Consider the following 16,166-nt stretch of genomic DNA (forward strand, 5'->3'; position numbering starts at 1 on the left):
TTTTTTTTTTTTTTTTTTTTGAGTTATCATGGCTGGAAGGTGTTATAGAAGATATTGTGCCTAGAAACCTCGCCTTATCTGGATATTTTTGATTTTTATACAAAATTTTAAATTCTGGCTTTGGGTCAATAATAATCATTTATTTTATTTAATTAAGATAATTAATTCTTGAGGAATTACAAAGATTTCCTTAAATATTCAAACCAGTAATAAATGTGTAAACTTGAATTTGAATTATTTATTTTCAAGAGAGATAAAGAATAGGAACATTTTAATCCACTATCATCAAATATTGATCATTTTTGTATCCTTTGTATTTATATCACATAGAAACTATAATTTGAACTGAGGAAAGTAGAAGATTTAGTTTTTCATTTTATTTTGCCATTAAGAAACAACTTCAGGTTTGCATTTCTATAACTATTTCTAATTAACTTTAAGAAGTACTTTATAATTGCTCAATTATTTTTCTGTTCCATATGTAGGCTCTTACATTTCTAATTATATATTATTATCAAAGTCATTATGTCTTGCTTTAGGAGGTTTTGTATATTTTACTTGAATGAAACTTGGAAGAAAAATGCTAGTTTGTAGTAGAACAAGCAAAGGCTTTGAAGTTTTTGTATGAACAGATTGTAATGTTGGCTCTATCACTTGATAGCTATATGATCTTTGGCTGAAAGAGTTCTTTCCTATAAAATAATACTACTTGGGATTACTTTGAAGATTCCGTGAAACCTTAGACACTTATGGTGTGCCTACTCTAATGCAGCCACAAATCTAAGTGCTTTGTTATGAGATAACATTTAATTTTTATAATAACTTTATGCAGTCACCTTCAATATCATCCTTTTTTTAGAGATGAAGAAATTTAGACTGAGGAGTTAAGCAACTGACCAAATTTACATGGATGGCAAATGGCAGATACAGAACGTAAATCCAATTTGACTTCAGAGTCTAGGCTCATTCCACTATTCCCCTTCATATATACAAGATATCTAATTGGGTTCTTGACACCAGTTAGGCATGTAAATAGTTATTGTTCTGCTTAGCCTAAGTGTCTAAAGATTTTAAATGTATTCAAAGTACTATTTCACAATAAGTTGTTTGCTCTAGTAACTATACCATCAATTTAGTTGAAAGAATAAGAGAAATATTTCAAACTAATATGGTGTCAAATAACAAATTTTCTAATTCTTCCTGAATATAAATTTGTCTGAGCACTGTGGTATTTTCTTGAGTCCTAATTCTTCATATTTAGAGGAATAATTACCATACCATGACTTCTTACTAATTTAGAATTGTTAGCATACAATGGCTTCTTACTAATTTAGAATAGATAGTTTGCTGATTGTATAGTCACCTGCCATTTATGTGTCAGAAGACTTTTGATGAGGTATGAATTGCAAACTGTGGAAATATTCAAGGGTGTTCAATTTGTGAATGACTGTGCTGAGAGTACATGGAATGAAATTTGAAAGGGAGAAAGATAAATGCTCTCTATTGTTAAAGTAGTACTAGTTTTCCAAGACAGAGGCTGGACAGTGTCAAATATCAGATGCTCCCCCTTTCATTCTATTTACCAAAGTAACGATAAAGAAGAGATTCTGTTGGAGGCAGAGGTCCTATAGGTCACTCATAACTGAATAGAGAGGATATTAAGAAGCAAGGCTGGGACAAGAATGGGGAAATTGGACTAAGACGTAACTGGTAAAAGGTGACAAATGGCAAGGACATGTTTTTGAATTGTACCCTACATTTTATGGCCTAATTATATGCTTCCCTATTATTCACTGATTAAGGGATTTGTACATTTTTGAAGAGTTATCTTTCACAAATGTCCAAGTATCTTTAAAAAAAAGACTTAGAGTAGAACAAATAGAGAAATGCTTCTTTGTTGTCTTTTCTTGCAAGCTCATTCATTAGAATTTGCAAGTGAATTTGTATTTTGGGCTTTTAACACAATAAGTGCCATAGAAATTATGCTAAAGATTTCTGATTTCTCAATTAATGGAGACAAATTTAATATAATTTTCCTGATGCTTAACTTCATAGCTTTATAGCAGTATAGAGGATTAATTATTCTGAAACTGCAAAAGTTTGAGGGATAATGCTCAGTACTTAAGGCAAGATCTATATATACCTAGGCTCTGAAAGAAGCAATTACCAAAAGAAAAAAAGTAAAATCATATTTAAACCATGTTAAATTATAGTAACAATAGCAAAGAAATTTGTACTATATGGATTTATCTAAAAGGGCACATCTCAAATATTCAAGTTTATAGAAGTAAGCACAAATTCCATGTACTTAAGCAAATCACACGTGTGTGTGCACACACACATAAGTGTACACATACACAAAAGTAAAGTAAAATTTGCACATTTTTTTTCTGTCTTCTAAGAACTGTATGATTATTCTTTCTTTTTGCCAGGTGGCATTTTTGAATATGTGGAATCTGGCCCGATGGGAGCTGAAGAACTTGCATTCAGATTTGCTGTGAACACAATCAACAGAAATAGAACGTTGCTGCCCAATACCACCCTAACTTATGACACCCAGAAGATAAATCTCTATGACAGTTTTGAAGCATCCAAAAAAGGTAATCAACAAATATTTAACTTTATATTTTCTGGAATTCAAATTTTCAGGTATTTTTGAGAGATTTCTTAATTCCAAATGTAATTAATAAGTCATTAGGAATATTTTCATGCAAATATTTCTTTTCAAAATGCATGTAAATTTTATTAGGGAAGGTAAGGTGATATGATTACCTGTTACCAAAAAAAATGCTTATAACATGAAATGCAGTTAGGTCTATGATTGTTGTGAAATTGGTTTTTTCCCTAATAATCCTGTTTTCTTATTAAACTATTCTTATTTTAAAGACCCCACTAAATAAAATTGTGCATCAGTGGATTTTACCAAGTTTTGGAATCCATTCTTACATTTTAATTTCTATTATCTGTCACTTCCACTACATTACTATTGCCTCAATTTACTGACTACCTTGAAAGTTCTGTAGTTCCAAGTGACTTCATAATGTCAGCCCAATCTTAAAACTTTATTGGAAAATTTTCAACAACCTCTCATTTATGTGTACTCCATGCCCATTTTTTAAACTAGTTGATGTTTCTTCTTCCACTGAAAATAAGTGGCTAATGATATGAAAATTGAATTATAGGAAGACGTAATTAGAATACTTTATAAATTTTGTTATTTTATTATGTTGTGAAACTGTGTTTTTAATGGTAAGAATATAAAAATAACTGTGGATATGACTTTAATATTTATAAAGTAAGGAAGGTAAAAGAGAACTATTATAAAGGCATTATTTTAACCAAACAACAATCTTGGTAGTAAATGTGTTTCGAGAGATGTTTCCATAGTCTTACTTGTCTATGTGGGTGATCTTTTCTTTTGCATAGATAGCATTCATCTAACAGGAATTAAATTTCATAATATAGATTTTTCTCAAAGGAATGGGCTTACAAAGCATTTGTTCTAAATTCATATTTTAAAACATTTACTTTTCTGTAATGCTAATATTGTTTTATTAGCTACCTGACTTGATAGAAATGTATATAATTATTTATAATTCTAACTTGGTCTAGATTTCTTCTAATTTCATTAATATTAATGGCAACTGATAAGGTACAATATTCTGTGAGATGAAAGTATCCTTTTTATCCCCCAGCTAACTAGTGTTTATCAAAGCCTATATTCTGCCTGCCCTTTGAATTCATATCTTTATGAATACAAATAAGTTTCCACATTTCAGAACCATGTCAGGGTGATGAAAGGTTTTAAGGGCTGGAAAAAAAGGGTAAAGGTTATTGTGAAATACTACATTTGCCATCATAATTGCAAAATAAGTCATTAACTGCAAGACAAGTGCATTTGATTAGTGACATAGTTCGTGATTATTTCCATTAGGAAGAAGCAGCTCTGTCTCAAATGAAATCATTTAGACCAAAGAATAAGGAATATGAGTGAAGTATAAAAAATATTAATAGATTTCTTAATGATGAATTCAAAGGAGCAATGTAAAAAAAACAGACTAGCATGTTCTTTTTAAATTTTTTAAAAGATTTTATTTATTTATTTGAGAGAGCACGCAGGAGCACTAGAAGGGGCACTAGAGGGGGTGGTGGGAAGGGCAGAGGCAGAAACAGAATCCCTGCTGAGCAGGGAGCCCGACTCAGGACTCAATCCAAGGACCTTGGGATCATGACCTGAGCCAAAGGCAGATACTTTTTTTTTTTTAAATAATTTTTTATTATGTTATGTTAGTCACCATACAGTATATCCTTAGTTTTTGATGTAACGTTCCATGATTCATTATTTGCCTATAACACCCAGTGCACCATGCAATATGTGCCCTCCTTAATACCCATCACCGGCCTATCCCAATCCCCCTCCTCCCTCCCCTCTGAAGCCCTCAGTTTGTTTCCCAGAGTCATACAGTCTCTCATGGTTCATTCCCCCTCTGTTTACCCCCCCTTCATTCTTCCCTTCCTTCTCCTACCGATCTCCCTGCTATTTCTTATGTTCCATAAATGAGTGAAACCATATGATAATTGTCTTTCTCTGCTTGACTTATTTCACTTAGCATAATCTCCTCCAGTCCTGTCCATGTTGCTACAAATGTTGGGTAATCATTCTTTCTGATGGCTGAGGAATATTCCACTGTATATATGGACCACATCTTCTTAATCCAGTCATCTGTTGAAGGGCATCTCAGCTCCTTCCACGATTTAGCTATTGTGGACAATGCTGCTATGAACATTGGGGTGCATATGGCCCTTCTCTTCACTATGTCTGTATCTTTGGGGTAAATACCCAGTAGTGCAATTGCTGGATCATAGGGTAGCTCAATTTTTAACTTTTTAAGGGACCTCCACACTGTTTTCCAGAGTGGCTCTACCAACTTGCATTCCCACCAACAATGTGGGAGGTATCCCCTTTCTCCACATCCTCTCCAACAATTGTTTACTGCCTTGTCCATTTTTGCCATTCTAACTGGCATAAGGTGGTATCTCAGTGTGGTTTTGATTTGAATTTCCCTGATGGCTAATGATTTTGAACATTTTTTCATGTGTCTGTTAGCCATTTGTATGTCTTCATTGGAAAAGTGTCTGTTCATATCTTCTGCCCATTTTTTTATTTGATTATTTGTTTCCCATATATTGAGTTTGAGAAGTTCTTTGTAGATCTTGGATACTAGTCTTTTATCTGTAGTGTCATTTGCAAATATCTTCTCCCATTCCGTGGGCTGCCTCTTAGTGTTTTTGACTGTTTCCTTGGCTGTGCAGAAGCTTTTTATCTTGATGAAGTCCCACAAGTTCATTTTTTCTTTTGTTTCTCTTGCCTTTGGAGATATCATGAAAAAAGTTGCTGTGGCTGATGTCAAAGAGGTTTCAGCCTATGTTCTAGAAATGCAACTGATTTCTGAACATCGATTTTGTATCCCGCCACATTACTGAATTGCTCTATAAGTTCTAGTAGTTTAGGGATGGAGTCTTTTGGGTTTTCCATATAAAGTATCATGTCATCTGCAAAGAGAGACATTTACTTAACCGACTGAGCCACCCAGGTGCACCCAGACTGGCATATTCTAAAAACAAACAGGTTACTATCTTCGGAATTATGAGGTGTTAAACTCATTTGGTTTCCAAAATATTAAAAAGGGGTTTACAAGTTTTGTCACCCACTAAAATCCATTGAGAATCAAATTCATTAACTGACTGTTGCCTGAAGGTAGGGAAAGCTCAAATAAGGATAACAAGTAACTTTTTCTGTGAGCTATTGAAAGGGTAGAAGTCATGGTTTGGGTCTTACCTTGTGGAGCTCTTACTTACTGGGCTATTACTGGTTGGAGGCCATAGCAGTATGTAAAAGGATATAAGAGAGAGATCTGATATAACTTTTGAACGTGAGGTAGCTCAGTACATATCTATTTATATATAGAGAGATTAATTATTAATTATTAAATAATTTAAATAATTAATTTGAACATTAAATTTTAAAAAATTTTTTCTAAGGAAAGAAAATAAGAAATCAGATGTTTAAATTTTAACATTTTTTCTGATATATGGTCTTATATTTTTGGTAAGTAATAATGTTTAGCTCAGTAGAAACTTCAATGTATTAGAGCTTGAATTATTATTTGAATCATATTGCTTTTAAATGTTTCCTCTGACAACTGAAAACTATTTCTTATTTGAAACACATTTCAGAACATTCTATATAAACTATTATAATGTTTTTCCCTTTTTTGGTCTGTGACTTGTCAAAAACCTGGTAAAGGAAGATCTTTTATTCTCAATGTATACGAATTAAAATCCATATTAGTGAAAAATTTCAAGCTCCAACCTGACTACTGATTCAGAATTCCAATCACTATTTAAAAAGTAAGAATCTACATATTCAAAAAATTTACTTAGATCATACTGGAATTTTTGAAAAAAATTTAAACAAGTGAGTTTTTTCAACTATCATTTATTTACTTATTAAATATCTCTAAGCTTCAGAATCCTTCCATATCATTGTGTTTTATGTGGTATAATCTCTAAGGGAAAATATCAGAAAATTTCACAATAGAATTATAAACTATTTTGGAGAGATTCAGTCTGAACACCTAAATCCCAATAATAACTGATGCCTAAATCCCAATAATAACTCTCCTTAGTCCTGTTTAAGTATTTGCAGGGTGGGTAAACCATTGCCTCTTGGAACAGACTTCCATTCTTGGACATTTCCTACTTCCTTTTTTTTTTTTTTTTTTAATTTAAATTGTGTCAACATTTGTGAGAAGCTTCTAGCCATTTGCCCTAAATTCTTCCTTTTCTAGCCAAATGAAACAAACTTAAGCCTCTTTCATAGGCCAGATCTTCAAATATTAAAGATGATTTTCACATTTCCAATAATTATTTACTTTCTAGGCCCAAACTCCCTAATTGCTTTGGAGGACCTTATAGAATTTGAAGTCCTATCATAATCTATCTGTTCTCATCTGAATAGCTTCTACTTTTTTTATTCCTCTCTTAATTACTGTAATTATTACTGATGTGATTAAAATTTATGAGTGAATGAATGTAAACTTCAAAAAATAATTTAGAACAATATAAAAGACCTACAGTATACAAAAGACAAGTAAATAAAGATGTTGAAATACTTATCCAATGATTTTATTCTTTCTACTCAATGAGATTAATCCATATGAAATCACCCTTGATGAGCCATATCAGGTTTTGAATGGGTATTTGTATGCATTGCTTGACCTTGATCAGATTTGTGCAAATACTTACCTATCTGTGGCCCTGGCTTCTTAGATGGGAAGGAGGAACAAAATGGCTTCTGATTAAGAATTCGAAGTAGTAGAGGATGGTCAGTGAATTTGCAAAGGAACACTATTCCTCCAACTCCCTACTGTAATCTATTTTTGCAAGATGAACATTCCCCTTCCTTCTTAAATTCTAAAATATTATTGCTCTTTCCCTCTTTTGACATTATTTGTGGAATTGTTTGAACATTGAGCTGCAGATGTCTGGAAGAATTTCTCTTCTAAAGAACTGAAAATGTTTGGAGTTTGACAAAATATGAAAATTATCTAAATGTAGATGTTATTTATAAGGAAAACAAAATCTTTCTTCAGGATAAGCCCTCAGGCTTACAATAATAATGTGGTAATGTTGGCAAGCTGGCATTTCTCCTCATTATTGACAGACTTCTATCTCCTCTTTAGCTTGCGATCAGCTGTCTCTTGGGGTGGCTGCCATCTTTGGACCTTCACACAGCTCTTCAGCAAATGCTGTGCAGTCCATCTGCAATGCTCTGGGGGTTCCCCACATACAGACCCGCTGGAAGCACCAGGTGTCAGACAACAAAGATTCCTTCTATGTCAGTCTCTACCCAGACTTCTCTTCACTCAGCCGTGCCATTTTGGATTTGGTGCAGTTCTTCAAGTGGAAAACTGTCACAGTTGTGTATGATGACAGCACTGGTAAGAAAAATCAGTAGCCTTCAGGGCTATGCTTTAAATATGCATAATGTTCTGAAACTTATCCAAGATTCTTGCTATGTTCTTGTTTGGTTTTTTACATTATGGTAAAGGATGGAAAGACATTTGGAATCAAACATCAACACTAATTTCACACATCCAAAGAACAGCTAAATCACATACTTTCTCTCTGTATTTGTAAGATAAGCACTTTTCTTTCCTGCGAAGGATCAGTTATTATGAACTATAATATTGGATAAAGAACCGAGATAGTATGAAATATAATATTGAAATATTTATTCAAAGAATTCTTCTGCCAGGTTCAGGTTAGCTTCCTGAAGTTAAGTTTTATGATTGACTGTTAGTGAAACTTACCAAGAAATGCAGCATTTTTCCTTAACATTTTCTCTGGCTATTTATGTGCAAAAAATATGTATGAAAAATAATAACTTTTATATCTGTGTAGCATGTTAAAGTTAAAAAAAAGTTTTTTTCCCTCGAATTTGAAACAATGTAATACCCTTTGAAATACTAAAAGTTTTTAGAACTATTCATATGTAGACATAGTTTAGAGACTTAGAAAATAGGGTTTTCTTTTTTTTTTCTTTTTATTTTTTTAGAAAATAGGGTTTTCTAAGTGGTATTTATTACAGTGTCTTTGATGAATATTTTAATGCATGTTTGCTAGCTAGAGTTTTTTTGTGGTTTTAATGTATGTTATTTTTATATATGAATGGTTGTTTTGAAGTAGCAATTAAAAATAAGTCTCATAGATAAATATATGAAAGTAAACATTAAAAATTAAGTATTTATTTTCCTTGGCAGTTACATTGGTAGAAGAAGTTCATACTATTTTGGTTATTATATAGTGGTAGGAATTTTGCATTAGGCTGTTTATCAATGGTCCAAATAGTGCTCTTTAAAATAGAATGTGGGGGCGCCTGGGTAGCGCAGTCGTTAAAGCGTCTGCCTTCGGCTCAGGGCGTGATCCCGGCGTACCGGGATCGAGTCCCACATCGGGCTCCTCCGCTATGAGCCTGCTTCTTCCTCTCCCACTCCCCCTGCTGTGTTCCCTCTCTCGCTGGCTGTCTCTCTGTCACATAAATAAATAAAATCTTTAAAAAAAAAATAAATAAATAAAAATAAAATAAAATAGAATGTGAAAATAATATTTTATTCTAAGATATTTTACTATACCTTCATGTTTATACAAAAATTGAAATTCATTTGAATTTAAATTCTCCCAAAGTAATCTAGTAGCACACTTTGTTCATACATGCAAGATTTAGAACTATGTGCAGAAATTAGTCCCTTTGCCCATAAAATTGACCAAATAGACGTAGGAATTCTCCCAGGAGGAAAAGGGAACAGAGAGTTATAGGGTTGAGAAAACAATGAAAATAATTTAAAAAACATTTTCATTAGGGTAAGAAAGATTGAGTCTCAATACATATTAATAGAGTAATTTCACTTCTCTGATTTTAAAAAGTGAAATGTTCATAAATAATTTTAACTTAGAAATATAAATAAAAGCCCTTCAAAAAATAACTTAGTAAGTACCTTTGATGTGTCTTTCAACTCAAATTAGACTTATTAAGTTTGTTGTATGATGTTTTACTCCCAAATCATTACTTTTCTTTCATTGATAAAGTTCTCTATATCAAGTTATAAATGGTAGATTCTATGTGAATGGTTTTTCTGGGATGTTATAATGTGATGGTCCAGGAAATCCTCAGTTACAAATTGGTCCATAACTCTTTATGAATGGTCATATACAGAACTATATAAATATGAATACACACACATTGTGAATCCATGGGTTATTTATCTCTCTATTCCCTCTGATTTAATTTGGATGAATGCTGTCCAAATATCACATATCTTCATATATACATACATACACACATGGTATATACACACATATGAATGCATATAGGTGTATGTCGTGCATGTGATATTTGTATTTATTTCTTATTATCTTAAAACTCCTGATGGTAGAGAGGATATTGGCAAATGTTCAAAATGTTTATGGATATAACACCTACTTCACTATTCTGTTTGTGTGTGTGTGTGTTTGTGTATTGTGACATTTTTATTTCACGTATGTAATTCTTGAGTGATTGACTAAAAAGATAATGGGATTTGTGACCAAGATCAGATCACAATGTGGTAATGTACAGCTTCATATATAATTGATCTTTTTCTCTAAATAATTATTCTAAACATTTATATCATTGAAACAAATTTAAATAGAGAAATAAATGTAATTAGTTAATTTGGTGTATACACTTTAAATGGAAACTTGACCTCAGATTAAATTTATTAAAATAGTTTGTTACTATTTAAAATAAACTTTGCCACACTCCTGACTGGGAAAGTGACATAGATACTTGGAGATTCTAAAACCTGATTATTTAAATATTAATACTAAGAGTCACTACAAAATTATTCGTAGAGTAGGTGCACCTTAAAAGTACTCTGAGGAGAGTAAAAGCTTATAATTGCTCTATTTCATGCAATATTTAATTTAAAATATATTGATAAGGCATGTACTACATGCCAGGGACCAGTGCAGGTGTGTTTATGCCAATAAAACAAAGTCCTGGCCCTGGCTGAGCTTCTAGTCCCTATGTAGGGATATGTGATTGTCCATGTTTTTACTATATTTGTAATGAACTAGTTGCATCTGCAACTGGCCACTTGTAGTCCCTTTTAATTTATTTATTTTTATTTGTTTTTAAGATTTTATTTATTTGAGTGAGAGTGTGAGCAAGAGAGAGCATAAGCTGGGGGAGGGGCAGAGGGAGAGGGAGGAGCAGACCCTCCACCCCCGGCCCCTGCTGAGCTGGGAGCCTGATGTGGGACTCAATCCCAGGGATCTGGGATCATGACCTGAGCCAAAGGTAGATGCTTAACCAATGGAGCCACCCAGGCACCCTAGTCCCTTTTAATTTAACACACTTTTGAGAATGTGGTTATCCTTGATATTTTTATAAGATAGAACTGACCCTAAGATTCCCTTTGAAATGTATTCATAAATATTTGGAAGTAGACTTTTTTTTTTCTTTTCAGGTATGTTTAAAAGTCTCAAGGTAGAATTTTAATGATAGAATTCAACAGAGAGGAATTGTAAACTTCCCAAGTGAAAAAGATGCCTATTTGATTGTGTGGGAGGAAATCTGATTATAGCAAGGACCGTGAACTGAAATGGGGAAAAATCCACCTCATACTTAGGAAGATAAACATTACTGACTCCATTATGGACTTATGTATCTGCTGTTTACTGCAGGACACACTGTGCCATTTTATTTACATTTCCTTTTTCCCTTTCCAGATTTATTTATTATGTATGCTATTCCTCCCATTTATATTCATTTCTATTTTGTTGTGTTGTCCAGTTTGATACATGATAATTATACTTTCGTCCAGTCTTTGTTCCCACCCCCAAAACAGATGGGATGATAGATGAAATATAGTGCTGGAGTAGGAGAAATTCTTAGAATGATGTTAACAGGAGCTGTTTATTTTTCATGATAATTAGCATTTGTTGTTGTCGTGGATGAATGCTTTTAAACACCCTGAAAGTCTGTTCTAGCTCTGAATGATGTCCAAAAATGATGGAGAAGAATTGGCTTCAGAAACAAAGCTGTGTTTCTGTCAGTCATTTTGGAACATATGATTCACTTTAAATATAAACTAAAAATAAGTTGGATAGCTGTCAGCTCGTAAGCAATTCCAGGATAAGTTCTGAATATTTGCTTTAAAATCCCTGTGTTTCATCTTTGTTTATAGACCAGCAGTCCATTAACAAAGAACTCTGGACTGGTAAACAGAAGCCTGGAATTCTAGTCCCAATTTTGCTACTAAATGACTGGTACAACTTTGGAAATGAGAAGAACAGAATGAAAATAACTACAGAAAAGAGCTATAAGGTGCTAGGCATTGTGATAGTTGCTATTATATAAACTATTTCACTTAATCATCAAAACAGTTCTATGAGTCCCAAAGGAAATAAGTTATCATCACACCATTCTGGCTACCTTCAATGTCTGGCTGTTTTGCCCACCAACAGTTTAAGGTAGAAACCTGAACACCTTCCTTCATTTCTTCCCTTCTTCAAGCCCCTCAGTCAGTCTGTAACAGTTATCAATGCTACACCTCTATGATCTCTCAAATCTTTTTTTCCATTCTCTCTAGCACTTCTTAGGTCAAGATCACAATCATCTCTCACCTGGATTATTATTAACAGCCTTCTAACTGACCCCCTACTTCAAGTCTGCATCCATTAATCCAGTCTCCACCCTGCAGTTAGAGTATTTTTTAAAAAATGCAGTTGTGATCCATTCTCCTTGTTAATAGCTTCTCATTGCTGTAAGGATAAAGTCAAAACTTTTTTAAGAGCCTTCTAAGACCTGACATGATCTAGTTCCTGTAGCTCTCCAGTGACATTTGAGGCTGAATTCCTCGCTTCTGTCTTTTCAAATGAGCCATTAAACTTCTTTAAAGTTGCCCAATATCCTATTCTGTGTACCTACTAAGTTCTCATTCTGCCCCCTCTCCTCCTATCCACTAAATGCACACACATGTGCTCATGCACATTTACACATACATGCTCACGCGTACCGTCTGGCTTAGATGTCACAAAGAAAGTCTACCCCAATCCTGGGTCCCAAGGCTGGAGTAGGTTTCCTCCAACACATCCTAGCACCTGGTATTTCCCTGACCCTCACCCATGAGAACATTCATCACATTATGAATGAATTTTCTTGGCTGTATTTTACACTGGATCAAATAATACATCTGAGCAGAATGAACCCTAAGGTTATGAACTATTTTGTCATCAGCACCTAGGTATTACCTGGCTCGTGGATATACCTTAATAAATATTTAAGGAATGAATGTGTAAAGAGGTATTGTTATATCCATTGTTTAGAAAATGAAACTCAAATGGATTAAGTAATCTGCCCAAAGTTAGTTTAGGTTAGGTCACCTTCTAGTACTTGTATTGAATAAGTAGATTCAACAATTTTCAGAAATTATAGAAAGACATGATTTCTTCTATAATTAAAAAATTTTATAAGAGGGGCGCCTGGGTAGCACAGTCGTTAAAGCGTCTGCCTTCGGCTCAGGGCGTGATCCTGGCGATCCGGGATCGAGTCCCACATCAGGCTCTTCCGCTATGAGCCTGCTTCTTCCTCTCCCACTCCCCCTGCTGTGTTCCCTCTCTCGCTGGCTGTCTCTCTGTCACATAAATAAATAAAATCTTTAAAAAAAAAAAATTTATAAGAAAGCTAGCAAGAATTGTGCTTATATCCTATTTGAAATGCAATTAAATATATATTTATTCATTTACTTATGTAAACAGTCATTATAAGCATCTTTTGTATACCAGGTGGTATGTTAGGCATAGGGTCAGTATTATAAATAAAACTTTGCATCCATGGACTCAGAGTAGAATGAGGAGGGGAGGGGACATGTGATCAGGGCATTATTACAGTATAACAAGTGCAATTAGAGATAAGAAAACAATATTGTGGTAGCTCAAGAGAGGAAGGTATTAAAGCTGCCTGGTAAAGGCAGAGAAGAGTGTTGGATAAGGTGACATTACCATGAAGTTTTCATGAAGGACAAGTATAAATGATTCAAATAGAGAAGAGGCCAAAGGAGCAAAATGTATAAATGTGATGGTGCTTGAGGGAGCTAATGTTCAGGGTTATGAAAGAACTTAATTATGACTGAGCCTCAGAAACAAGGATGATGAGGAAAAAATGAGGGAGAATTTATAAAAGGCCACAATAGGAGAAATCACAAAGAGCTTTTTTACGAAGCACTCTGACTTTTCTTCCCCCTCTGCCCTGATATCTGATGGCTATCACAGTATCTGTCATGTTTGCATGATATGACCCCGCTTCCCAAACCACCATTGAGTGTGTCTTAGAGATAGGCAGATACCCATTCAGTTTCCTTCCTATGAACTCAAAAAAAGAACATAGAGGGAGGGACATCTAGTAGCCTGGTCTATCATGGTTACTATGGTCTTTGGTGTCAAAACATTCTGCATTGAAATCCTGCCTCTGTCATATACTTTTGAGCAAGTTTCTTGATTTTAAAAGTGTGAGTTGATGCACTTGTAAAGTGAAGACAATACATACTTTAGAGGACTATCGTTGTGCCTCATAGAGCCCAGAGTAGCAGCTTAAAACTCACAATAATGCAAATGTCATGGCTATGTGCTATTTATTCCTTACTATACTCCAGGAAAAAAAGGAATTATTAATCCCACTTTTTTTTTTTAATATGAGGAAATTTAGATGCAGAGAGTTGAGATAATTTGCCCAAGGTTACACAGCAAGTAAATGGTAGATCTGGGTTTTGACTCTAGGCAGTCAACTTGAGAACGCACTCTGTGCAATTAAATACTGTTATATAATGTTAGTTGGTTTGGTTTGTGTCATTTTTGTTGTCATTATTTTAAGCAAAGGAATGACAGTCAGAACTATTTTTGGTAAAGCCTGTCTGGCTATAGTGTGGAGAACATACTGGGGCTGTTGGGAAATGGTGGGCAAAAAGGCAAGACCAGAAGCAAGAGAATTTCTAAATTAGTCAAGTTGAAAAAAAAATGACAATCTCACTTAGGGAACTTTTGATGGAATGCTATTGAGGTAGAGAATTCTAAGAAGTTACAGGAGATACATATTATAGGATTTAGTAAGTAAATAAGAGGAGGGAGTGATGGAGACAGAGAAATAAGAATGACCTTTATGTTTCTGGTCTGGGCTATTAATCATTGGCATATTTACCTAAAATGAGAAAACAAGAAAAAAGAGAATTCAGAGAGGGTAGAGTAAGTTTGGTTCTTAACACATTAGCTTGAAGTGTCTGGAAAGTATTTCCTTGGAATCATCCAGTGGTGTTGGAGGTATCATAAATGCATCTTGGGCATATAGGAGTGCCTTGGTGGCTCAGTTGGTTAAGCAGCCAACTCTTGATTTCAGCTCAGGTCATGATCTTGGGGTCTTGAGCTCAAGCCCTGCATCTGACTCTGTGCTCAGCAGGGAGTCTGCTTGAGATTCTCTCTCCTCTCTGTCTCAGCCTCTCCCCCTCCCCACCCCTCTCTAAAATTTAAATAAATCTTTTTAAAAATGGGCATATGATGCTTTCATTGCCATTTGTTCTGCCCTTCATTTGTAATTCTTTGTGGTATGAGGAAATAAAGAAAATTTGTCAAAAACAAGGTCATGGTACAAAAAAATTCAGTTATGTTAGTGAGTAGGAAGTCATTGAGATCAATATAGACATGGGAAGAATTTAAGGGAGAGAATATAAATTATTTTAATTAATGAAGGAAATCAGTCATTTTTAAGGGATTATAATATTTAACAGGCTGATCGTTGAGTAATTTCTATGATATGAATATAGAAAAAAAGGTCTTTATCCTAAAAGAAAGCAGAAATGGTTTCTCCACTAATTTTATTAACTTGGATAAAGTATATGTATAGACTATGTTCTAGACACATCTGTGTGTGCTTTTGGAGTTAGTTTAATAAAATGTAAAATCAAATAATAGTAATTTTTTTATCTTGGACCTGTGTTTAGGTAGGATAAAATAAAATAATTCAGAGAATAAGTTAATATGAAAATATATATTCCTGGAAGACACTAATTTTCAATACTATGACAATTTTGTATTGAAAAATTTATAACCAAATAATTTCAATTTTATTTCAGGAAGTGGGGTAATTTGGATCTAAGATGATTATATGTTGTACAATCTAAGTACAAAGCTTCAAGTTCTTTAATTCCAAGTGCACATACAATTAGCAATTATGAGTTAAGCCTAATTATTTGGATATAGTTGATTACATAGCTTGGTATATTAGTGTTTCCACGAAGTTGGTTTTGCTTGAACATAGTTTCTTTATTCCTATTTAAGCAAGCATAAAAATTATTTGGAATATTATTACTTGGGCTCTGATTACATGACAGTGAATATTTTTAAACATATTCGAAGAACTAATTTTTCTTAAGCTTTAAAATCTTTAAAATATATGCCAACCCTAAAACATGAAAATAAAATTTCTAATCCACAACAATTACACAGTCATATTCCTACATATATGCGGGTCTAACAAAATAGAAGGGACAGGTCTTTTACCAGACCTCAGT

General features: G+C 33.7%; 1 protein-coding gene across 2 annotated transcripts in view; it reads left to right on the forward strand.

The window, feature by feature from the left end:
• The window catches only part of GRIK2 (glutamate ionotropic receptor kainate type subunit 2), a 635,255-nt gene that overhangs the window by 242,959 nt on the left and 376,130 nt on the right, over positions 1 to 16,166 (forward strand). For both annotated transcript variants that reach the window (XM_008704998.1, XM_008704999.2), the window contains exons 2-3: positions 2,433 to 2,600; positions 7,746 to 8,003. In XM_008704998.1, coding sequence (XP_008703220.1) covers positions 2,433 to 2,600; positions 7,746 to 8,003 — 426 coding nt within the window. The remainder of the gene's footprint in view (positions 1 to 2,432; positions 2,601 to 7,745; positions 8,004 to 16,166) is intronic.

The sequence above is a fragment of the Ursus maritimus genome, unplaced genomic scaffold (assembly GCF_017311325.1).
Source record: "Ursus maritimus isolate PB19 unplaced genomic scaffold, ASM1731132v1 scaffold_13, whole genome shotgun sequence".
NCBI classification, from domain to species: Eukaryota; Metazoa; Chordata; class Mammalia; order Carnivora; family Ursidae; genus Ursus; species Ursus maritimus.